General features: G+C 60.5%; 3 protein-coding genes across 4 annotated transcripts; 2 read left to right on the forward strand and 1 right to left on the reverse strand.

The window, feature by feature from the left end:
• Window positions 1-89: 89 nt before the first annotated feature.
• TCHP (trichoplein keratin filament binding) lies at window positions 90-4,507 on the reverse strand. The gene is made up of 11 exons (XM_021544701.2): window positions 4,376-4,507; window positions 4,108-4,164; window positions 3,480-3,548; window positions 3,109-3,279; window positions 2,776-2,888; window positions 2,406-2,472; window positions 1,984-2,156; window positions 1,681-1,762; window positions 1,314-1,499; window positions 1,158-1,244; window positions 90-705 (listed from the first exon to the last, which is right to left on the reverse strand). Exons 1-11 carry the CDS (start codon window positions 4,421-4,423, stop codon window positions 673-675), a joined length of 1,086 nt encoding a protein of 361 aa, XP_021400376.2. The 5' UTR covers window positions 4,424-4,507; the 3' UTR covers window positions 90-672.
• A 1,992-nt stretch (window positions 4,508-6,499) lies between these two features.
• Window positions 6,500-9,246, forward strand: GLTP (glycolipid transfer protein). Of its 2 annotated transcripts, XM_077787309.1 has the most exons (6): window positions 6,599-6,678; window positions 6,833-6,968; window positions 7,318-7,379; window positions 7,569-7,702; window positions 8,183-8,333; window positions 8,497-9,246. In XM_077787309.1, exons 2-6 carry the CDS (start codon window positions 6,851-6,853, stop codon window positions 8,677-8,679), a joined length of 648 nt encoding a protein of 215 aa, XP_077643435.1. In that variant the 5' UTR covers window positions 6,599-6,678; window positions 6,833-6,850; the 3' UTR covers window positions 8,680-9,246. The 2 variants fall into 2 exon arrangements, with proteins under 2 accessions (XP_021400234.1, XP_077643435.1); XM_021544559.3 differs by lacking the exon at window positions 6,833-6,968 and having other exon boundaries at window positions 6,500-6,678.
• Window positions 9,247-9,691: 445 nt separating this feature from the next.
• On the forward strand, window positions 9,692-18,666 carry TRPV4 (transient receptor potential cation channel subfamily V member 4). Its single transcript, XM_021544558.2, has 16 exons — window positions 9,692-9,738; window positions 11,895-12,337; window positions 13,846-14,018; window positions 14,170-14,322; window positions 14,608-14,748; window positions 14,847-15,145; window positions 15,598-15,777; window positions 15,863-16,021; window positions 16,135-16,227; window positions 16,390-16,463; window positions 16,548-16,713; window positions 16,913-16,979; window positions 17,209-17,522; window positions 17,654-17,781; window positions 17,980-18,101; window positions 18,236-18,666. Exons 2-16 carry the CDS (start codon window positions 11,973-11,975, stop codon window positions 18,376-18,378), a joined length of 2,577 nt encoding a protein of 858 aa, XP_021400233.1. The 5' UTR covers window positions 9,692-9,738; window positions 11,895-11,972; the 3' UTR covers window positions 18,379-18,666.
• The last annotated feature ends 5,061 nt before the right edge of the window (window positions 18,667-23,727 follow it).

The raw sequence follows: 23,727 nt of genomic DNA on the forward strand, positions 1-23,727 counted from the left end.
AGTGGATGGTAACAGCAAGGAATGAACTGCAATAATCAACTCAATCTCCTGTTGCTGCAATAGTTTGCTCATGTAACAAAACCAAATCCTTGTTCAGGTTTCAATTATTCATTATTGATGAATATTATTCATTAGTATTCATTATTTATGAAACAAGTGAAAAACAATGTTTAAGTCTGCAGCACCTTCTGAAGAGGAACTGGACAAGCACTGCTGCCACAGCACACATGATCTGACTGATTTGCAATTATGAATTAACTCCTCAGAGTCCAGTGGGAGCCAAGTCACAGCCTGATTCTCCAAGGTGGGAGTCTGACACAGCCCGTGGTGTTTCACAGCTCCTCTTCCAGGGCAGACACAGATTCTTTTGTGGCTCAGGTCCACAGGGCCCATTTATTTGTTGGGTTGCTTCAGCCTCTCACGTACTAAAATACATGAGCACAACTCCAGAATGCAAAGTGAAGCAGTTCACTTCTCTGAAGGAGCTCACACCTCCACATTCCTGAAGACAGTAGAACTTTTCTCCTATTCAGCTTGGCCACAACTAAAGGTTTTCAGAAATCTACTGAGTCAAGTCTTGATCTCACTGTTGGCTATTCCAGAGGCACCATTATTTCAGGAGTTCCAGGAGTTTTCTTTCTGTAGGCTGAAGCTGCATCTCATGCTCATTCCTCAGGTCCAAGCTGCTCTTGGGTAACTGTAGAACTAACGGGATCAAAGCAAATATCAGCACTGGTTTTTGGGCTCTGGAATTAATCCACACACACTCTTGAACATGCACAGGAGCTGATGGGCTGGGCAGGGGCTTTAGGTAGGGTTACTCAAATTTGATTTTAGAGCGAGGCAAAGCAGGACAGTCAACAAAAACACTGAGCAGGGGAATTGCACTGTACCAACTCCACTAAAGCAGCCAATAAATCCCTTTCAGCACAGAACACGATTTGAGGCATTAGCAACGTCTGCCTCAAAAATTCTTTAAAAGTTAGGGCCTAATATATCAATATCAGCAAAAAAAGAAAAGAGAGAAAACTGCAGAGCTCTGTGAGGGGAAGGAACTGTGTTGTGTCCTAGCACTGTAATGATTAAAATGCAGGTCGGAGACAAGGATGCTGTCACCTTCCATGATGGGCTCACGTGTGTGCCAGGTGTGACCTTACCCTGCCATGCCAGCCCTGCTTGGCCTCCTGCTGCTGGGCTGATCCCTCCTGCTGTTCCTCTTGCTCTCTCAAGCTGTGCTCTGTCCCCTGCACAGGGAATTCAGGTGAGATGGGGCAGCCTCAGCAGCCAGGTGTGTATTGGGGAGCTCAGCCTACCTGTGCCTGCAGCTCCCTCCTGCGGGCTCTCTGCTGTTCCTCCTCCTGCTCCTTCTCCCTGCGAGTCCCTTCCTTGGCCTCCTCGAGTTCTTTGATCAGCTGCTCTCGATATTTAATGGATTCTTCTTGGGCCCTTCTGTTTAACTCCATCTTCTCTTGGATCTGGCGCTGCCTGCCTGCAAGGACCTGTGCAAAGGGAGGAGATGGAGGGAGAAGATGGTTAAACAGTTCCCAGGAAACACACCAGACAAGGAAAAAAATTCCACCCCACCATGGAATGCTCTAACTCTCCAAAAGGTGGTGGGTTACAAGTGGAATGATGGTTTCATTGAGCCAAGGGGGACACAGCCTCAATAGAGGTCATCACCTCACTCATCAGGCGATCTCTAGCCACCTTCTCTCTTTCCCATTCTTCTTCCCTCTTCTCCCAGATTTTTTTTGCTTCTTCCCTAAAGGAGAGAGGAAGAATTATCTCTGAGGTTAACCCCCGTGTATACTCCACAGGCACAGACAAGCTATCCTATTCTTGAGGAGCACTTGGGTTTCTCCTCAGGTTTGTTCCCTGCCAGTTGATGTGCCCATCCCACTTGTGCCTCTCAGTGACCCCCTAACCTGGAACATTCAGCACACACGGACTCCTCAGGTGAGGTTCAGAGGTGGGCAGACTCACCTGAAGATAGTCTCGAGCTCTGCTTCCCTCTCCTTTTCCAGCTGGAGCTGTTCCTCGATGACCCTCTTCATCCAGGCCACATCTGCCACCGCCCGTCCCCGCCGCGCGATCTGCCAGCTCTGATCCTCCTCTTCTTTCTCCAGGAGGGCTGATAAGATTTGCCTGTCTGTCTCCTGGGGGAGAAAACCACGAGATTAACAACTCTCCATGTGCAGGGCTCCTCTAGGCATTACTGGTGACAGTGACAAGGCTGTGCTCAGCAAGATGCTCCATCTGCTGCTTCCCCGTGAGCTTTGTGCTCCAGCCCTGTGCACAAGCCAGAAGGGGCCTCCTCATCTGTAGGAATCAAGAGGCAGAGGCAAACCACACACAACAGGTTTTTTCACCACACAGCATCTGTGAAGTATAAATTAATCTCTTACCAGCTCCTCCTGTACTTGCTGTGCTCGTCTCCTTAACTGGATGTCACACTGATGCTTCAAGAAGCGACTGAAGGAGGAAAAAAAGTAGAATTTAACAAAAAAAAACAAACCAGAATCACACTGACTCTAAAGCACCATGTCACTGTACAGCTGCACTCGGAGAGGTGCATCTGTGACAATGAGGAACCTGCTACCAGAAACAAAAAGCAGGAACAGCACCAGTGCCTTTGCTCCCTGGCTGCTGTGGGCAAATCCACCAAAACCCAGATATTTACATCTTACCACTGCTACCTAGAATATCTCCTTGTGCCCCAACTACTGCTGTGGGCACAGTAATTCTATCCAAAACAAGCTCCACTTGATGTCCTACCCAAACTCGCTCTTCCTCCGGTGCTCTTCCATTTGTTTCCTTTCTTCTTCCAAATTCTTCAGTTCCCGCTGCTGCTTTAATAAATTCTCTTGTTCTTTTTTCAGCTTTGTTGCCTAAAAAGGAAAACGCAAACACCAAGAGAGAGTACATCAGAGAGCTACAACATCCCAGAGAGCAGGCTTGACCAGAGTTTGTACCCTGTTCTGCTCCTCTGCAGGCAGGGAAAGCCCTCCCTGCAGTGCAAACATGGAGAGAAGAGGTCAGGTCAGCCCTGCTGTATTTCCAAGTGAAGCAACAAATTCCTTTCTCCAATGAGGAGAAAGTCAAGATTACCTTTGTCTCCTGCAGTTTCAGTTCTTCTATCTGCTGAAGCAAGGCCTCTGCTTGCTGCTTCTCCAGCTGAGGCTTCTCTTCGTCTTGTCTTGTTCTTTCCAGCGCTTCCCCTCGTGCCGTTTCGTACTCACTTTCATAACGTTTCTTCTCTTCAAGTTTGGTCACCTCTTCCTTTCCCAAAGAAAAGAAAACAGCATTTCAGGTTAGCCTGACACAAAGAAACAACTTCTGGCTCAGAAAATCCAACAGGCTCCTGCAAGCTGTTAGTGCCCTTCCTGGCATCAGCTCCCATGGCACAAGTGTCACCCCTCCACCCACACACACATTTCAGAGTCTTCTCAGTGACCAGAACACCAGGGTTGCCCCCATACCTGGTTTTGTTGTGTTAGCTGATCACTCCAAGCCTCCCTCACGTGCTTCCTGTGCAGCTCAGACTCTGCCTGGAGACACAACAGATGCAGCAGGGTCATCAGTGCCAGAGGTTCTGTCCCCCAAGGTCTTCCAGACTCTCTGGCCCTGAAATCCTAAGAGGATCTGCCTCTGCAGAGGTGGGCTCATCTGAGTGTCTGAGGTGCCCACCAGGTCTTGAGCTGAGGTCATTGTCACAGTGACAGTGATACAGGACTGCAATGTTGCAGCAGCACGTGGGTGGAATAAAGAATGAGGAAGCACCACAGCACGGCAGGTACAGCTGAGATATTAAGGTTTATATTTTTATATTATTTATATATTATGTGCCTGAGATATTTACTTGTGAGCTCTGAAAATTTGCTCAGAGTCTGAACAGATTTCTGACTTTTAAAAATACAGCTTTGAGAGGGCTCCTTAAAACTATTTCAACCCTTCAACCCTTTCACTTCTTTGCCTTTTGTTTATCAGAATTCAGGGCAGTTGCTGTGATGCAAGATGAGTGACCACAGTAGAGATATGATGACTTTCAAGTTAAAAACCGGTTTAATAAATACAAGGCAGCAGGGACTCAAGAGGAAGCAACATCACCTCTCGGAGCTGCGCGTTGTTTTTGTTCCAGCGCTCCTGCAGCGGCGGCTCAGCAAACTGGGAACACAGAGCTGGGTCAGGTCAGGACACGGGAGTGCTCGGCATCCCAAACCTCGCCGAGGCTGAGTTCAGGGCACCATGAGGTGACAGCTCCAGCAAGTTGGAGTTGGTACACTCCAAGTCCCGCTGGTACAGCTGAAGCACGGAACGGCCCCTCACCGGACGAGTCCCGGGATGCGGGACCAGCACGGCCGGGCCGCTCCCTCACCTTCCTCCCGCACTCTCCGAGGCCGTCCCGCAACTCCCGGCTCCGCATCCCGCCCCGCCGCCGCTCCCGCAGCTCCGCCGCCAGCGCCTCCCGCTCCTCGCCCAGCAGCCGCTGCAGCCGCTCCCGCCGCCGCTCCAGCCGCGCCGCCGCCTCCTCCGCGTCCCGCCGCGCCGCCGCCGCGCTGCCGCACACACCGGCGGTCAGCGGCACCCCCGCACCGCCCCGGGGCCCGCCGGACCGCGGCCGTACCTGGGCGGGGGGACGCGGGGCTCGCTCCACCGCGCCTGCAGGGAGCAGCAGGCGGCGGCGCGGGCGAAGGCGCGGCTGGTGCTCTCCCACTGCTGCCGGCTGCGCTCCTGCAGCTCCCGCCGCTCGGCCGCCCTGCGCTCCGGGCCGCGGCCCCACCGCCGCCACAGCGACATCGCAGCGCGCCCGCCCGCGACGGCTCCCGCCGAGGGACACGGCCAGACGGGCTCCGCGAACACGGAGGGAGGCGGGGACCGACGGAGGGAGGCGGGGAGAGAGGGAGGCGAGCCGGGAGGGACGGGGGATGGAGAGGCGGCGGGGTTCGGGTCGCTCCGAGCCGCGCCCCGAGCGCTCGCAGGATGCGCGGATGGAGCCCGGGCCGGGCGCGGTGCCGCCGTGCCGGCTGGGAGCGCGCGGCACCGCGGGGTTTGTGGCGCTGTAAACGTTTCAGGGCTTAAAGGTTCCTGTTTCTGCCCGCCTTGGCACGGCACCAGCGCGGCGCCACCCGCAGCGAGCCCAACCGGACCGGCCGCTGCGTGACCCGGGACAGCCCGGGCACTGCCGGAGGGGCTGCGGGCATCCCGAGATGGCTCAGGGCATCCGGAACGGGCTGGGCACCGCCGGACGGGCTGTGGGCATCCCGAGATGGCTCAGGGCATCCGGAACGGGCTGGGCACCGCCGGAGGGGCTGCGGGCATCCCGGGATGGCTCAGGGCATCCCGGGACAGCCCGGGCACCGCCGGACGGGCTGCGGGCATCCCGAGATGGCTCAGGGCATCCCGGGACAGCCCGGGCACCGCCGGACGGGCTGCGGGCATCCCGAGATGGCTCAGGGCATCCCGGGACAGCCCGGGCACTGCCGGAGGGGCTGCGGGCATCCCGGGATGGCTCGGGGCATCCCGGGACAGCCCGGGCACCGCCGGACGGGCTGCGGGCATCCCGAGATGGCTCGGGGCATCCCGGAACGGGCTGGGCACCGCCGGACGGGCTGCGGGCATCCCGAGATGGCTCAGGGCATCCCGGGACAGCCCGGGCACCGCCGGAGGGGCTGCGGGCATCCCGGGATGGCTCGGGGCATCCGGAACGGGCTGGGCACCGCCGGACGGGCTGTGGGCATCCCGGGATGGCTCGGGGCATCCCGGAACGGGCTGGGCACCACGGGAGAGGCTCCGTGAGCCCTGGACATCCCAGGACAGGCTCCGAGCACCCTGGGATGGGCTCGGGGCATCTCAGGCACCGCGGAACTGGCTCCTGGCACCCCGGGAGGGGCTTCAAGCATCCCGGGAGGGGGTCCGGGCATCTCTCAGGACGGGCTCCGGGCACCGCGGTAATTCGGCAGCGGGGAGGGAGGCGGCACCAGCCGGCAGCTCCCCGCACCCGCCCTGCCCGCCACCGATCGCTATCGCCCCACGACCTGTTTTTCCAGCATAACCAGTCCAAACACCGCATTTGGGGCCCCATCACCGGCCAGCCCGCTCCGCACGCAGCGGACGGGGCTGAGCCTCCCTCCGCTCCCACCTCTTCTTCACCTCTCCGCGTCCCCCCCCCCCAGCTCGGTGTCATTTTCCCCACCCAACCCCTGGGGCTGAGGTGTGCCGTCACATCCCGCGCGCGTTGAGGTTTGTTTTCCATCTGTTCCCTATCAAATATTTATCTCCCGTGAATAATTAACGCCGGCCCGCCCGGCGCTCGGAACGCGGCCGGGGCAGCGCACGGCCAGACCCCGAGTCTGAGGGGGCGATGAGGGCGTGGCCTCCTATTGGGCAGAAAGTCCCGCCCTTCGCCGCTCCGACCAATGGCTGCGCATCGGCCGTACGGCCGATGCGCAGCCATTGGTCGGAGCGGCGAGGGGCGGAGCCTGGCGTGGGCGCGCTGCCGGGTCGGCCCCCGCTGCCTCAGAGCCCCCTCAGCCGGGGAGCGGTGAGGGGGGGAAAGGAAGGGGGCTACGCTGGTCATGGCGCTGCTGCTGGAACACGAGTTCAAGCCGCTGCCGGCTGATAAGCAGATCGAGACTTTGCCTTTCCTGGAGGCCGTGGCGCACCTGCCTCCGTTCTTCGGTGAGACCGGGGTGGCCGGGGCTGGGAGATGCGGGCTGGCATCAGGCCTGCTGTGGGCTCAGTCGCTCTGGGGTGCATCTTCCCATTTCTGTGTGGTGACCCCCCCCACCACTACCTGATCCAGGGCTCACGCCGGGCTTGGCTGCTCTGCCAGGGCCGCGGTTGCATCACGATGCTGTCAAACCTGCCGAGCAGCCCCGTTGGGAAAAACGTCCTGGTGCAGGAGAGAGGCATCGGCGGGACAGGAGCTGCCATCCCACCCATGGATCCCACGCCGTGTCGGGACACGGGTGGGTGTTCGGCGTGGCCGCCCTCGTGGCACAGTGTGCCCTCCACAATGTCAGCTATTGTGTGGCAGCCCCGGAAGGGCAGGACGTGGGGCTGCCTGCCTGCGGACGGGCAGGATGTTCCAGGACCTTCTGCCAGGGCTGTGTCCAGCAGCCAGGGGGATTGGAGGTCACTGGTGGGGCTGTAATAAGTGGCAGGGCTGTCCCAAGGGCCAACAGCCATGTGTGAAGCTCAGAGATCCTTACTAGTCTCATTGCCGGAGCTGTGGTTAAAGTGAAACCTGTTGGTAAGGGAAGTTTGTTGTCCCCTGTGCCACCAGTGTCTAACTGTCCTCCCTCCCTGTCTCCACAGATTGCCTGGGGACTCCTATCGTCTATTCGCCGGTCAAAGCAGACCTGACTGGAAATATCAAGGTAGGAAGGGACTCAGGAGGGCTCAGAGAGGAGAATCCCTGGGGAGAAACCTGTGGGAGGTGTTTCAAAAGGCTTTTCTTCCCGTGAGGACTTTGGGCTCAGCAGTGGCTCACCCGGTCACAGGTTTATTCCCAGAGCTCCTGCTCAAAGTCCCTGCTCCCGGGTGCCAATCCCCTTTTCTGCCCGCAGAAAATCCGGGCGGTTTATGACTCCAACCCTGCCAAGTTCAAAACGCTGCAGAACATCCTGGAGGTGGAGAAGGAGCTGCACGGCTCGGCCTGGCCCAAGACAGGCGCGACGCTGGCGCTGATGTGGTTGAAAAGGTGACTCACGGCGTCGGGAGCTGCTCCGGCTGTGTCCCGGCATGTGGGGAGCTGGAGAGCTCCAAGTGGAGGCTGCGTGTGCTGGGCTGGTCCCTGTGGGCTGGGCAGCTGGCAGTGGGGTGCTGTGTTTGGCTGTTGGGAACTCCTTCCTCAAATCTGGCTCCCCAAGAATGCAGAACCTCAGAGCATGAGCCCACAAATTGGACAGGTCAGGAGGAGCCTGCAGTGCCTGGAGGATCCATCCACCTGACCCTGCCCAGCTCAGCCCTGGCTTCACCCAGGGCTTCCATCCTGCCCTGGGTGCTCCATCCAGCCCTTCTCTCTCTCTTCCCTGGATGTGCACACAGGGACAGGCACCAGCTCTGTGAGAGGGATGCACTGCTGGGACTCTGGGTTTTTGGGATGCTTGGAAACACCAGGCTGGAAGCTGGGAAGCAGCACCCACTTCCCTGAGCCAAACATCTCTGCTCTTCTCCCCAGGGGTCTGAAATTCATTCTGGTGTTGCTGCAGAGCATCTCTGATGGTGAGAGGGATGAGGAGCATCCCAACCTCATCCGAGTGAACGCCTTGAAGGCTTATGAGATCGCACTGAAGAAATACCACGGCTGGATGCTGCAGAAGCTCTTCACGGTGAGCATTCCCTCCCTCTCCAAGCATCCAACCACCATCCCTAAGGCTGTTCCCGTGCACTGACAAGTGTCTGGAGATACCACAGCGTTGGCACATAGGAGCAACCCAACCTATGGTCTCTGTTGGGTTTGTGGGAGCCAAACACCCTCTCCCTGTTTTACAGGGCTCGGTCTATGCTCTTCCCTACAAATCCGATTTGCTGAAGGCCTTGGAGAAGGGTAAAGAAGTCAAGGAAGAGGAAAGCATAGAAAAAATCCACCAGTTTGTCACGAGGGTCACTCCAATCCTGGATGCAATTTATGAGATGTACACGAAGATGAACGCTGAGCTGAGCTACAAAGCCTAAAGCTGGCACAGGATTGGCACAGATTAAATAACGTGTGATGGGTGTTACCTATGTCTTCATCACTGAGGCAGCTGGGGTGGCTCCCAGCTCTCTGGTGACTTCGATTCCTCTCTGGATCTGCAGTGGATAACGTCTTTTCTAACCAAAAAATAACAGTAATTAACTTTCTATTAAGAATACGGCAATAAAACAATTGTGGGTGTCACCCTTGGATTTCCCAAGAGGAAGAACAAGTGTTTCTAGGCCCAACTCCTGGATTCCTGTCTTCAGTGGAGCAGGGAATGAAGTGTCCTGGTAGTGAGTGAAGTGGCACTCGGCCTGTGCCTGGAACCCGCTGACGGGCACCTCGTGTTGATTGGCACTGGATAGTCCGGAATGATGCCCATGGAGGAGGAGCTGATGACTCTCCCGGGTGATCCCAACTCCTCCAGTGCTGGCATGGGATCAAACCCCTGTGCTGGGATTAACCAGGGACTGTCCCCGCGGTGTTTGCGGTGCCTTATGAGCCCCCCTCGCCTCCCGAGCCCCGGCGGGAGCAGCAATTAATAAAAACTGACAGTACCCGTGGCCTGGGAGCCTCATTTGGGGCTGTGGCAGCCCCAAAGGGTGTTTGGGGAGACTGTTTTAGGGAAGGTGTTTTGGGGCTGGTCCTGGCAGGGCTGTTTTGGGTAGGGAGATTAAGTTTTTATTTCCTAGGAGAGCTGTTTGGAGGAGAATGTTTTGGAGCTGTTCCTGGGAGGCTGTTGTGAAGCTGTGTCCTGGGAAGGCTGTTTATGGGAGGGTTTTTGGAGCTGTTCTTTGGGAGGGCTGTGTCAGAGACGTTTTTCCTGGGGGCTTATTTATTTGAAGGGTATTTTGGGGCTGTTCTTTCTGGGCTGTTTTGTGGCCGGTGCTCCCGGGGACGGGGAGGGGCGGGCGGGGGCCGATCCCGAGGGCGGGTCCCGGTGGCGCCTCCGCCGCTGGAGCCGGGGCCGGGGCGGGGAGGGGCCGCTCTGGGGACCGGCCCCGGGCGACTCGGCGGCGCCGGAGCCTGCGGGACTTTCCACGGGACCTTTGGCGGTACAGAACCGGGGGAGCGGGCAGAGGGGCGGACAACCGGCAGTGGGACGGGACGGGACACGGGCACCGGGGCTGGATGGAGCGGGGACGCGGAAACTGGGGCAGGATGGGGCTCTCCGGGCAGCACACGGGGACCGGGGCAGGATGGAGACCCCAGGTGAGGCTGGGGTCGAGGGCTAAGCTGGGCAGGGCCAGGTGGACCCTTATGGATGGCCCGGCACTGTGCAGACAGCCTGGGGACTCATGATCTGAGATTGAGGTGCCGGGTGGGTTCCCAGGCAGAGCTTTGAGGAGGGGGCTCCCACCGGCTCCGAACCCCCCGTGCTGCCCACACCGAGCTCCTGGCTGTTGCCGAGCTGAGCACGGGCCCAGCAGTGAGGAGGATTTTGGGAAGCAACTGCATCACTCGGGATGAGGATTTCCTACAAGAACCGGCTGTGGTTTCAGTGATTCACTCCCACCCTTTAATGTCATGGGACACCCTCCCTGCCGCCCACCCATGGATGTCCCCGCACATCCCGGTGTTGGTGACAGCGTCCGTGCTCCCGTGGTGGGCAGGAGCGGGCACTGACTGGACACTGGTCCAACTGGGAGGTACCTTGGTGGGATGCTGAGAAGAGGTGGGAGCACAGGTGGGGTTTGTGTTGGATGCGAGAGCTGTGCCTTGACTCAGTTATTCCAGGAGATGAGGAAGTCTGAAAAAACCAAACCCAAATAACCAAAGGGCCAAATCAAACCCCTGTGACAGCACCTTTCCTGGCAGCACCCGGGCTGACGGCACCAGCCCCGAGTCCCTCATTTCCCACACAAGCTTCAGTCCTGGACGGTGACAGCAGGTGTGGGATAGCCCGTGTGTGTCTGGGTCTTCCCTAAAGCTGCGCTTTTCCGGGAGCCAGCACAGTTTGGACAGGTCAGGTGCTCTGTCCCCATTCCCAGCCCGCAGGGTCCGCGTGTTTGGCAATTCCCTCTTGTCCCTTGTCTAAGGTCAATGAGAGGGCCCCTGTTTGCACGGGGTCGGGATGTGGGACCTGCGGGCTTTGGCAGGTGCTTGTGGAATTTCTCGCAGAGACGAGGACGGCAGGAAAGTCAGCCAAAGAGGAGAAACTGTCAGCTGTGTCCCCAGGACTGCACTGGGTGTCCCCAAGGGTGGCAGGGACGGCTGCCCGAGCCCCCTCCCTGTCACTGCAGGGGTTGGGGCCGTTTGCCACCCTCATCCCCCGGCCCACGGGAGCACCGCGGGGCTGCCAAGACCCGCTGCCCCATCCGAGCCCCTTTCCCGGCTGGGCTGCCCTCCCGGCAGGGCCCAGCCTGCCGCTGTGGCTTGTCACACAGATCTTCAGCCCAGCACAAAATGACACGTTTCCCGCTGCTTGCTCTGTCCCGGGAGGGCTGAGCTCCCCGCAGGGAGCCGTGCTGAGCCCTAAGGCTGCTGGGTTTCGCCGGAGGGTTTTGGTGGAAAGCGGGGCTGGGGGAGTGCCTGGGGTCAGTCCGTGTCCCGTGGCGGGCAGGACGCGGTGACACGGTACGGTGCTCTGCTGGCCGCGCCGATGGCACGTCTCTCCTTCATCTCCACGTCCCTCTGGGCAATCTAAACCCGTAATTTCTTGTCCCAGCCGCTGCTCCTGCCCTCCCGCGGGCTGCAGCCCCCCCGTGCCGCAGCCGGTGCCCAGATCCGGGTCCCACCGAGCCCCCCCCGGGTTGTGGAGCATCAGGAGCAGCCCTGGCCCCGCTCCCAGCCCTGCTGCGGTGGCAGCTCCTGCTGCCTCTGGGCGCTTCCCTGGACGCTTCCTTGGATGTGGGGAGTATCCCAAGGAATGTTTTCTTTCCTTGGGCGGCAGATCGCAGCGCACAGGGTCTGCTCTGTGCCCTGTCCTGGGCTGCACCCCGGCTGACCGCAGCGGGGCCGGGCTCGCCCTCGCCCAGCACGGCAGCGCCGCAGCCGGAGGGGCCCCCGCAGACCTGAGGGGTCCCCGCAGCGGGTAGGTGGGTGCCGAGGAGAGCCAGGACAAGGCAGGACCGTCCGGGAGACTCTGAGCTACAGCCGGCCCCAACCTCTGCCAGGGTGGGTGTGGGACCTGTCCCGCCGCGGGGCTCGGAGCCCCGGAGAGAGGATGGGGAGGGTCTTTTGGGGGTGACACGGGCTTTTCCTCTGCCAGGTCTCCTGCTCTCGTGGAAGGAGCCGGGGTCACAGCCAGGCAGCAGGTCAGTCGTGGCCGTCCCTCCGGGCAGGGACCATGGCAGACAGCGAAGACGCCCCGCGCGATGCCGGGGAGGGCGCGGGGGAGGACGGCTCCCTCCAGAACGAATCCTTCCCGCTCTCCTCTCTGGCCAACCTGTTCGAGAGCGAGGACACCCCGAGCGCCGCCGAGGCAGCCCGTGGTCCCCTCGGCGCCGGGGATGGAAAGCAAAACCTCCGCATGAAATTCCACGGGGCCTTTCGGAAAGGCGCCCCGAAGCCCATGGAACTGCTGGAGGCCACCATCTACGAGTCCCCCGTGGTCCCCGCGCCCAAGAAAGCCCCCATGGACTCCCTCTTTGACTACGGCACCTACCGCCACCACCCCAGCGAGAACAAGCGCTGGCGCAGGAGAGTCGCGGAGTGAGTACGGGACCCCCGCGGCCCCGGTGCGGCGGGGGATGCTGGGGTGGGGACACCCCGATGGGGATGGGGATGTTCAGTGGCTGGGGTGGGGATGGGGATGTTCAGTGGCTGGGGACGTGGGTGAACCTCGGAGCGGCACTTTGTGGTGCTTCGGGCAGAGGTGCCGCGCACAGGGAGCAGCTCCCAGTGAGTCCCAGTGGCAGCGCCGGGCTGTGCCGTGCCGTGGTGGGGCTCCGCAGCCCCCGGGAGCGCGGGGCCGGGAGCGCGCTCCCCTTCCCCCTTACGGGCGCCATGAAAGAGGCTCTGTGCGCCCGGCCGCTCCCCTGGCCGGTGCGAACGTCTGGCTGCGGCATGAAAGGGCTTTTCAGGAGGGCCTCCACCCTGCCCGCGCCAGGAAACCGGAGCCGGGGGGGGGCAGCCCGCGGCCGGACGCACAATGCCCCTCTGTGCCAGGCACCTGGGGCAGCCCGCCAGTGTCCCCACCCAGGGGTGCAACCGGCTTAGGAGAGCGGGATGTTCCCCCGTGGAGGTGGGTGGAGGGGGCCAGGATGCCCCGTGAGCCCTCAGACTGGAAGTCTCCTGCTGGGGCAGCTGCCAAACGTGCTGTCCGCATCGCCGGTGCCCGGAGCTGCCCGCATCGCCGGTGCCCGGAGCTGCCCCATCGCCGGTGCCCGGAGCTGCCCCATTACCCGTGCCCGGAGCTGCCCCATCGCCGGTGTCCGGTGCTGCCCTATCGCCGGTGCCCGGAGCTGCCCTATCGCCGGTGCCCGGAGCTGCCGCATCGCCGGTGCCCGGAGCTGCCCCATTGCCGGTGCCCGGAGCTGCCCCATCGCCGGTGCCCGGAGCTGCCCGCATCGCCGGTGCCCGGAACTGCCCCATTACCCGTGCCCGGAGCTGCCCCATCGCCGGTGCCCGGTGCTGCCCTATCGCCGGTGCCCGGTGCTGCCCCATCGCCGGTGCCCGGAGCTGCCCGCATCGCCGGTGCCCGGAGCTGCCCCATTGCCGGTGCCCGGAGCTGCCGCATCGCCGGTGCCCGGAGCTGCCCCATTGCCGGTGCCCGGAGCTGCCCTATCGCCGGTGCCCGGTGCTGCCCCATCGCCGGTGCCCGGAGCTGTCCCATCGCCGGTGCCCGGAGCTGCCCTATCGCCGGTGCCCGGAGCTGCCCCATTGCCGGTGCCCGGAGCTGCCCTATCGCCGGTGCCCGGAGCTGCCCCCGGTCCATCCCCCCTGCTGCCGACTGCTCCGACCGGTCTGGCTTCACCCGTGGTGCCGGAGCGTGACGAGCCCGCGGCCCGTCCCTCCCGGGGGGCCCCGGGCGCTGCAGCACCTGGGTGGGAGCTGGCACTGGGAATGCTGGGCTGCTGTGCAGGAGGAGGATGCCCTGACCTCGCAGGTGACCCCGGCCGGGAGGTGTCCCCTCTGGCTGAGCACCCTCCAGCTCGTTGCACGGGTGGGAGAAGCCGAGGCAGCGGCTCCTGCCCCCAGCGCTGGCGTTTCCCCCGCAGGAAGCAGCCGCCCGCCGCAAAGGGGCCGGCTCCCGACCCGCCCCCCGTCCTCAAGGTCTTCAACAGACCCATCCTCTTCGACATCGTCTCCCGGGGGTCCCCGGCCGGCCTGGATGGGCTCCTCTCCTTCCTGCTCACCCACAAGAAGCGCCTCACAGACGAGGAGTTCCGAGGTGAGGACCTGGCTGTTCCTTGCCCTGGTGCCAGGGATGGCAACTGGCGATCCCTGTATTCCTGGGGGATGGGGATGCACAGCTCTGGCACGGGGAGCCAGGGGCCTGAGGGGTTTGCCCTGGCCCCCCCCTCAGCACCCTCCACTCGCAGAGCCCTCCACGGGAAAGACTTGCCTGCCCAAAGCCCTGCTCAACCTGAGCGGGGGCAAGAACGACACCATCCCCGTGCTCCTGGACATCGCGGAGAAGACGGGAAACATGCGGGAGTTCATCAACTCGCCCTTCAGGGACGTCTACTACCGAGGTGGGGGGCGTGGGGCCACTGCTGGCCCCACCTGGGCATGTGGGGTGGTTCGGGGACCAGAGAAATGATCTGGGGTGGTTCAGAGACCGGAGAAGGGATCTGGGGTGGTTCAGAGACCGGAGAAGGGATCTGGGGTGGTTCGGGGACCGGAGAAGGGATCTGGGGTGGTTCAGAGACCAGAGAAGGGATCTGGGATGGTTCAGGGACCAGAGAAGGGATGTGGGAAGGCTGGGACATGGGGGATGTCCCGGGTAAGGCGGTGGCTGATGGGCAGTGGTGGCCCAGGTCAGACAGCCCTGCACATCGCCATCGAGCGCCGCTGCAAGCACTACGTGGAGCTGCTGGTGGAGAAGGGAGCAGACGTCCATGCCCAGGCCCGCGGCCGCTTCTTCCAGCCCAAGGGCGAGGGCGGCTACTTCTACTTCGGTGAGCAGGGAGGGACCCGGGGGGCTGCGCCCCAAGGTGTCCCCGCAGCGGGGAAGGGGTGACAGGAGTTGTCAACAACTGTGGTGCTGTCCCCGCAGGTGAGCTGCCCCTGTCGCTGGCCGCCTGCACCAACCAGCCACACATCGTGCACTACCTGACGGAGAACGGGCACAAGCAGGCGGACCTGCGGCGCCAGGACTCCCGCGGCAACACCGTGCTGCATGCCCTGGTGGCCATCGCCGACAACACCCGCGAGAACACCAAGTTTGTCACCAAGATGTACGACCTGCTCCTCGTCAAGTGCGCCAAGCTCTTCCCCGACACCAACCTGGAGGCTCTGCTCAACAACGATGGCCTCTCCCCGCTCATGATGGCAGCCAAGACCGGCAAGATCGGGGTACGGTGTCCCCCCCGTGCTGGGGGACGTGTCCTGGCTGTCCCTGCTGAGCCCCGTCATGCTCAGTGCATGCATGGCTTCTCTCGGCAGATGCTGGTGGAAACATGGATGTGCAGCCCTATTAACCTGGCTAATTAACACCCCTTTGCATTCTGGCCCTTTCCCAATTAACTCCAGACCCTCACACAGCCCATCTTCTCCCCCACCCTGCCCTTGGCCTCTGGTGGGGCGGGCAGGGGAGTCACCAAAAATGCAAAAGTTGCAGCATCCTGGAGGGCTGCAACAGTGTCTGCATCACCCCAGGAGCGCCCGGGAGCATCCTGAGCCCACTGGGGTGCAGGGAGTGGGTTGGGGCATGCACCCAGGATGGGGTAGGAGGAGGGCAGGGTGCCCCAAGCAGGTGGGACCAGGTCTGTGGGTAGCAGTCCTCCCTCCCTCCCACCCTCTGGCAGATCTTCCAGCACATCATCCGGCGGGAGATCACGGACGAGGACGCCCGGCACCTCTCGCGGAAGTTCAAGGACTGGGCGTACGGCCCCGTCTACTCCTCCCTCTACGACCTCTCCTCGCTGGACACCTGCGGCGAGGAGGTGTCTGTGCTGGAGATCCTCGTCTACAACAGCAAGATCGAGGTGTGCAGGGCCGGGGGGGGACTGGGAGGGGTCTGGAGGGGACTGGGTGGTCCTGTCCCCTCTGCCAGCAGCTATGTCCCACCAGAACCGCCACGAGATGCTGGCTGTGGAGCCCATCAACGAGCTGCTGAGGGACAAGTGGCGCAAGTTTGGGGCCGTCTCCTTCTACATCAGCGTGGTCTCCTACCTCAGCGCCATGATCATCTTCACCCTCGTCGCCTACTACCGTCCCATGGAAGGCCCCGTGAGTCCCCACGCTGGCACAGCCCCACGGGCCAGCACGGCCTTGCAGGGGGCTCTGCTGGGCCTCTGTCCCAGGGGATGGAGGAGCAGCTCAGCTCTGTCCTCTCCCTGCAGCCGCCCTACCCCTACACCAGCACTGCTGACTACCTGCGCCTGGCCGGGGAGATCATCACCCTCCTCACTGGAATCCTCTTCTTCTGCACAAACGTCAGTGTGGCAAGGCAGAGGGTCCTCCCGTGGGGCCACTGAACTCTTGGGGTCTTTAGGGGTGACAGCCCCATCCACTGAGGCATCCACCCCTGCCAAAGTGGCCTCGGCCATGGGGACTCTGCCACTGGAGACCCTCCAAGCTCTGCCTCTCTCCCACAGATCAAAGACCTGTTCATGAAGAAGTGCCCGGGCGTGAACTCCTTCTTCATAGATGGCTCCTTCCAGCTGCTCTAGTACGTGGGGAACCCCCAGGGCCACCACGAGCCTCTGTACCCCCAGACTTGTGGCTGCAGGGTGTGACCCCAACTCTCCTCCAGCTTCATCTACTCGGTGCTGGTGATTGTCACGGCGGGGCTGTACCTGGGTGGCATCGAGGCCTACCTGGCTGTCATGGTCTTCGCGCTGGTCCTGGGCTGGATGAACGCCCTGTACTTCACCCGCGGGCTCAAGCTGACGGGCACCTACAGCATCATGATCCAGAAGGTCTGGTGGGGTCATGGGTCTTGTCCTTCTCCAGAGGTGATCCTCCTGTGGAAGTACAACCTCAAGAGGTCCCTCCAGGCTTTGTGAAGGGTTCCTGTGGCTTTCCACTGCTCTGCTCCCAGCTCAGTAGTGCCTGTGGCACAGCTTGATGATGAAGCCGTGGTCCAGCACACCTCATCTTGCTCTCCATCACTTTCAGATCCTCTTCAAAGACTTGTTCCGCTTCCTCCTGGTCTACCTGCTCTTCATGATCGGCTACGCATCAGGTAACGAGCCAGCTCCCCTGGCTGGGGAAGGACAAGCCCTGTGGCTTAGTATGGCTGGGCAGGGGGCTGCAGACCCCCAGCTCCATCCCACCTGCCCACAGGCTCAGCCTTTGCCTCCTCCCGTGGTGGAGAAGGTCTCAGCCAGCGTGGAGCCACACAGGGGCCCATTGCGGATCCTGTCCTTGCCGTTGCCCCTGCGGACTCGCTGTCCCTGTCCCTTCTCCCCCAGCCCTGGTGTCCCTCCTCAACCCGTGTCCCAGCAGTGAGTCCTGCAGCGAGAAGTCCAACTGCACAGTGCCCACCTACCCATCCTGCCGGGACAGCCAGACCTTCAGCACCTTCCTGCTCGACCTCTTCAAGCTCACCATCGGCATGGGAGACCTGGAGATGCTCGAGAGCGCCAAATACCCCGGCGTCTTCATCATCCTCCTTGTCACCTACATCATCCTCACCTTTGTGCTCCTCCTCAACATGCTCATCGCCCTCATGGGCGAGACCGTGGGCCAAGTCTCCAAGGAGAGCAAGCACATCTGGAAGCTGCAGGTACCACCCTGGGGGTGGTGGGGTTGGGGCTTCAAGTGCTTTCTGTGCCTGGGGGGCTGCAGCATCGAGGCATCTCGAGCTCCATGGGCAAGGCACCTCCATGCTCAAGCAGTCCCTGGTGTCCCTGGCAGTGGGCCACCACCATCCTGGACATCGAGCGCTCCTTCCCGGTGTTCCTGCGGAAAGCGTTCCGCTCGGGGGAGATGGTCACCGTGGGGAAGGGCACGGACGGGACCCCTGACCGCCGCTGGTGCTTCAGGTAAAGGTGGGCGCCCTCGGAGGCTGGGCAGCAGCTGAGCCTCTCCCAGCAGCATTTTTGGGGGGCTGGCACCTTGCACTCATTTGCTGGGTGCTCTGTAGTGGTCTGGAGGCAGCTGGCATTGGTGGTGGGTACTGGAGCTCCTGCCCCGGTTCCAGGCACTCCGTGCAGCCCCTGCGGGTCTGACCTTCCCCACAGGGTGGACGAGGTGAACTGGTCCCACTGGAACCAGAATCTGGGCATCATCAGTGAGGACCCGGGCAAGAGCGACACGTACCAGTACTACGGCTTCTCCCACACCGTGGGCCGGCTGCGAAGAGGTGAGCGCCGTGCTGTGGGCTGGGACATCCCCCAGGATGCTGCTTGCAGCCTCTGAGGAGCCCCAGGAGCAGATCTGGGGGTCTGGGGAGCAGCCACAGCTCCCGGCTTTGTGCATCTCCCACCCTCTCCGCAGATCGGTGGTCGACGGTGGTGCCGCGCGTGGTGGAGCTGAACAAGAGCTGCCCGCCGGAGGAGGTGGTGGTGGCCCTGGGCACCGTGGGCACGGCGGAGCCGCGGGAGCGGCGGCACGGCCATGCCCCCAGCTCCCCGCTCTAGCACGGCGGCACCGGCAGCCGATGGACTCTGCCCGGAATGGCGACTGAGCTGGATGGTGCTTGTCTGCTCCTCAGGGATTCGCCCAGCCCCTGTTCCCCCCGCTGTCCCGGCGGGTGCCCGGCCCGGATGGGGGCCTGGCACTGCCCCGGCGCTGCCCGAGGCCGTGGCTGTGCCGGGAGCCTCGGGGTGGGGAGCACGGCACAGCCACGATGAGGCCGATGGTTTTGCCACAGAGTTTTGCACAAGGTTTATACGATTATTTATTCAGTAATAAAGACTGACCCGCCACCGCCGTCTCCTCCTGGCACTGGGTGATTCCGGACGGGAGAGCCAGGCCGCTGGCAGGGCTCGGATGGAGGACCTGCCTGCTCCGTGGCCGTGCCATGCCAAGCCGTGCCAAGCCATGCCTTTGGGCATGGTCACCCATCTTGCTGAGCTCAGGTGCGGTGCACGGTTACAATGCCCAGGTGTGAAACATGGTTATGATGCACAGGCGTGACACAAGTTACAATGCCCGGGTGTGACACATGGTTATGAGGCCCAGGTGTGATGCACGGTTACAATGCCCAGATGCCCAGGTGAGACACACAGTTACTATGCATAGATGTGACGCATGGTTACGATGCCCAGGTGCGGTGCAGGATGCGGTGCAGGATGCGGTGCACGGTTACGATGCCCAGGTGTGGTGCAGGATGCGGTGCAGGATGCGGTGCACGGTTACGATGCCCAGGTGCGGTGCAGGATGCGGTGCAGGATGCGGTGCAGGGATGCGGTGCAGGATGCGGTGCAGGATGCGGTGCAGGATGCGGTGCAGGATGCAGTGCAGGATGTGGTGTACGGTTACGATGCCCAGGTGCGGTGCAGGATGCGGTGCACGGTTACGATGCCCAGGTGCGGTGCAGGATGCGGTGCAGGATGCGGTGTACGGTCGCTCCGGCGGAGGGCAGCACACACCGTGCGATGCGGGTCCGGCCCCGGCGGGCGCGGGGAGCCCGGCCCGGGCTGACCCCGCTCCCGAGACTGGGGCTGGGGCCACTCCCGGCCCGAGGCAAACCGGCTCTCCGCATCCCCAAACATCCGCACCCCATCCCCTCCCGTCCCTAGCCCGCCCCCATGGATCTCCATCCCATTCCCATCCTCGTCCCTCTGTAACTCCTTTCCTCCTCACCCTCCCAGCCACCTGCAGCGGTGAGCGTTCCTTTAACAGCTGGACCTTGTGCGGGTGTGAGGGAGCGCTTTGTGTGGCCACCCGTGGCACGGTGACACAGAGACCCTGGCCAGGGCCTTGGGGACAGCCCTGCTCTCTCAGCAAACGCTTTAGCAGCAGAGGGGGCACCTCATTTTCCAACTTGATGAGTCGCCGTCAGCGTTAACACCATCTCCGTTTAAATGTGATTTACATACATCTCTCATATTGTGGTTTAAGTATTTCCCCAGGGTGAGGGATGAATATGTTTCATTATCGCTCCTTGGGAGAGGCGGAGGTGGCGGCTCCTGCTTCATAATCGAATGAGGAGCTGAGCTGCTCTGCTTCTAGGCTGGGTCTTGGGTGGAAACAATAAACTTGCCCTTCACCCGACGGGTGGCCACAGTGGGCAGTCGTGGCCAGGCCGTGTGTGGTGGCTGGGGAGCCCTGGAGCAGGGCTCAGCCAGAGATGGGCTCAGCACCATGGCTGCAGCACCAGAGATGGCATTTTCCAGTAAAATGAGGCATAAACCGATTTTCTCCCCTCCCGTGCAGCTCTTGATGCCTCAAAGCCAAGAGGGCACACGTCAGTGAGCTTCGAAAGGATTTGGGGTGTGGGAAGGACAGCTGTCACCAAGCCCACTCCGCACCCTGCGGCAGCTCTGTGAGGACAGGGACACCACAGCCACCACGGTGACACCCCAGCACAGGAGGCCCCTGCCACCTTCAGGGAGTGATTTTGGCCCTTTTAGCCCCTGCCCCACCGAGCCTGAAGCTGTTCACCCCCAGCTGTGGTGATGGGGGCACCTGGGGGCTGGTGCACAGGGGGTGCTCGGCCCCTCCTGCCCCTCTGCCCCTCCCCGCGCCGCCCTGCCAGAGATGACAAACCCAACAAAGGGAAGAGAAAAGCACTTGTCATCCAGAATGCGGAGCGTGGAAGCAAATTTATTTTTAGATAAATCTAAAGCTTAATTTGTGAAGCTAATATCAATCAAAATGAGAGATGGGTTTTTTTAAGTCCTTTTGCAGCCGTGCAATTTATACTGCCTGTCTCTCCTCCTCACTCCCAAACAGCAAAGGCGGACGCTAAGTTTAATATCAGCCTCATGCACACCTGCCTTAGAAATTTGTATTATTATTGGTATTATTATTATTGGTATAATTTGAATATTTGTAGGCCAGAAGCAGCATCATTTCCTTCAGTGTGTTCCCACAGTGCTCGTGGGTGCCATGCCCCACAGAATGGGAGGGCAATGGGATGTGGTGTCTTCATCCTCAGTGCTGGGATGTACCTCAGGTGTCCCTGCCCCATCTCCCACCAGTGTCTGTGCACATTTTGGGTCCCCACGTTGCTCACCTGCACTGCCAGAGCTGGCACTGCAGCAGGTGCCCACCAAGGAGGGACCCATTTATTTTGCATTCCACACTTGAATGCTCCCCGTGCCCAGCGAAATCCTCCTCCCAAGGAGCGATCTGAGGGGAGAATTAACCTGCTAAATAATAAAAACCCCCGCACACCTCCTAATGAAATGTAATGACTTGGAGACCCGCAAGATGGATCGTGCCGTCGCTCCCAGCCACTCGCCCTGATTTATGGCGAGCTGGGAAATCTGATGGAGGCAGCGCTAATGAATCCTCCTCCCACGGGCACCACAGACGGAGCAAAGTTTCTCCTGGAGCCCCAGCACGGTTCCGTGCACCCCAGCCTTTGTAGAGCCCCCCTTGGGTGCGTGGGGGTCCCCAAGGAGGGGCTGCCCCGCACAGAGGGACCCGCCAGCAGCCCCACCGAGCTCCAGCCTCACATCCCTTTGATGTGGCATCTTTTTAATGACAAAGATCTGAGCAAAGATCTTCCTCCAGACGGAATAATTTCAACGCGCAGGCAGGCAGTGGCACCCCCCCCATCAGTAATGTTAACCTCTGTGAAAATTTCCTTTTGTCCCAATTTCTCTTTGTTCCCCGGATCGGCTGACAGAGAGGTCCCCTCCCGGCGTGCCATAAACACCGGCGGAGTTGTGGTGAGGGAGCAAGGCAGACAAATGGAGCTGCCAGCCCTGGCCTCAGCCACGGCCACGGGGCAGCTCCAGGCACGTGGCTGTGTCCCCATCACCATACCTGTCCTTGTCCCCATCCCATCCTCATCCCATCCCATCCCATCCCATCCCATCCCATCCCATCCCATCCCATCCCATCCCATCCCATCCCATCCCATCCCATCCCATCCCATCCCATCATCTTCATCCCTGTCCTGCCCCCATCCTCATCCCATCTCACCCCATCCAATCCCATCCCATCCCCACCCTTATCCCATTCCCTCCTCATCCTGTCTTCATTCCTGTCCCCATCCCATCCCATCCTCATCTTCATCCCTGTCCTGCGCCCATCCTTATCCCATCCCATCCCATCCCAGTACCCCCCTGGTCACCCACACAAGGCAGCTGAGCCTCTGCCACCCTCAGTCCCCTCTGTGGCTGTGGTAAGGCCACGCCATGTGTCCCACCGTGGGACACGGAGGCCGGGGAGCTGCTTCCACAGCCAGGAGCAGTTTGGGATTCAATCCCATTATCCTGCTGTGACTGACTCGCTGCTGCTGCCGGGCAGAGCAGTGGGATCAGCTTTAGGGCTGCTGGAGAGCCCCCACCCCACCTGGGCACCAGGAACGGCCCTGCAATGCAAACCCAGAAGAAAAAAGGAGTCATGGGTGCTGCAGAGATGTCACCCCCTGTGCTGGTGACAGGACGGGGACACGGTGCCTGACCCTGGCACCCACTGCCCCACGAGGCACGGTGTCCCCCGGGTGCACGTGAGGCCACAGCCCTAATCCCAGGGATTTGTCCCATGTGCCACCCTTGGGTGTGAGGCAGAGACTGGTGGCGGCAGGATTAATGGCTCAGCATCGTTAACAGGTTATTTATAGGTGCTCCACCGTGCCCTAAAAATCTCTGGGAGCAGGGGGGGTGTCCCAGCTCTGGGGGAGGCCACAGCAAAGCAAAGAAACTCCAGAGCACACATCCAGCGAGATCCTGGTTTTACTTTGGGAAAAACACCATCCGGACACACGGCTTGCGGGTTTTGTGTTGGTTTTTTTTTTTTTCTTTTTTTTTCTTTTTTTTTTTTCATTTTGTTTTCTCATTTTTAAAACAATATAGTGCAGCCAGCACTTCTCACAGTAGAATATAATGGTCAATTTTAGTATAAAAAAAAAACATTCTCAGAGATTTGTAAATGCACTTAGTGCTTGAACAGGCTTTCAGGGATACAGTACCTCTTTTCCGAGCACAATCACCTTGGGTTTCATCGGGATATTATTCTTCTTTTACCTTTAAACATCAAAACACTTTGTATTTCATGGTGAGGAGCTTTTTGTAAATGAACAAATCTATTAAACACAGAATTACACAGAGTGAATAACGGACCATAATCAGAATTTTGGAATTCTTGGGGTTGTTTTTTCAAAAAGAAAGAGAAAAAAAACAAACAAACAAAAAAAAGGAGGTATGTGAGCACCCCAGTACCGCGACCCAGAACCAAGGTAGAACTGACAGTAAGGGGGGAAATAAAACAGCCTGGAAGTGTGAGAGCCGGTGATTCCCAGGAGAGAGGGGCTGAGGGGGTCCCAAATCTCCTGGTTATGGGAGCCGTGGCCACTGTGGGGCCGGGTGAGGGGACGAGGATGAGGAGGAAGAGGGGTAGGAGGAGACTCTGTAGCAGCCAACACGTAGATGTACAGCCTAGTCAACTAAAAAAAAAAAAATAAAATTAAAAAACCAAAAAAATCTGTTCAAGTTTTCAAGTGTTTTTCTTAAATAGCCTCCAGACTGTCCCCAGTTATTAGCTTTAATCAAAGCAGTGCAAGTTACGGACTTCAGCTACAGGTCAGGCGCCAGCTCCCTGCGGCCACGCGCCGGGCTGGGACCGGCCACCACTAGGCTGGCACTGGCCACCACGGAGCCTCCCAGCCCCTGCCGTGCCAGGACAGGCCACAGTGGAACCTCCTGGACAGCTGCCAGGTCAGCACCGGCCACCACGGAGCCTCCCGGAGCCACCCTGGAGCCTCCGGGCCGGCCGCGACCCCACCGGGCTCTGCCCCGCTCTGGGCACCGCCGGCACGGCAGAGCCTCCCCTCCCCGGATAGCAGCAACTCGTAGCAATTCCCTGTTCAC

The sequence above is a fragment of the Lonchura striata genome, chromosome 18 (assembly GCF_046129695.1).
Source record: "Lonchura striata isolate bLonStr1 chromosome 18, bLonStr1.mat, whole genome shotgun sequence".
In the NCBI taxonomy this organism is placed as follows: Eukaryota; Metazoa; Chordata; class Aves; order Passeriformes; family Estrildidae; genus Lonchura; species Lonchura striata.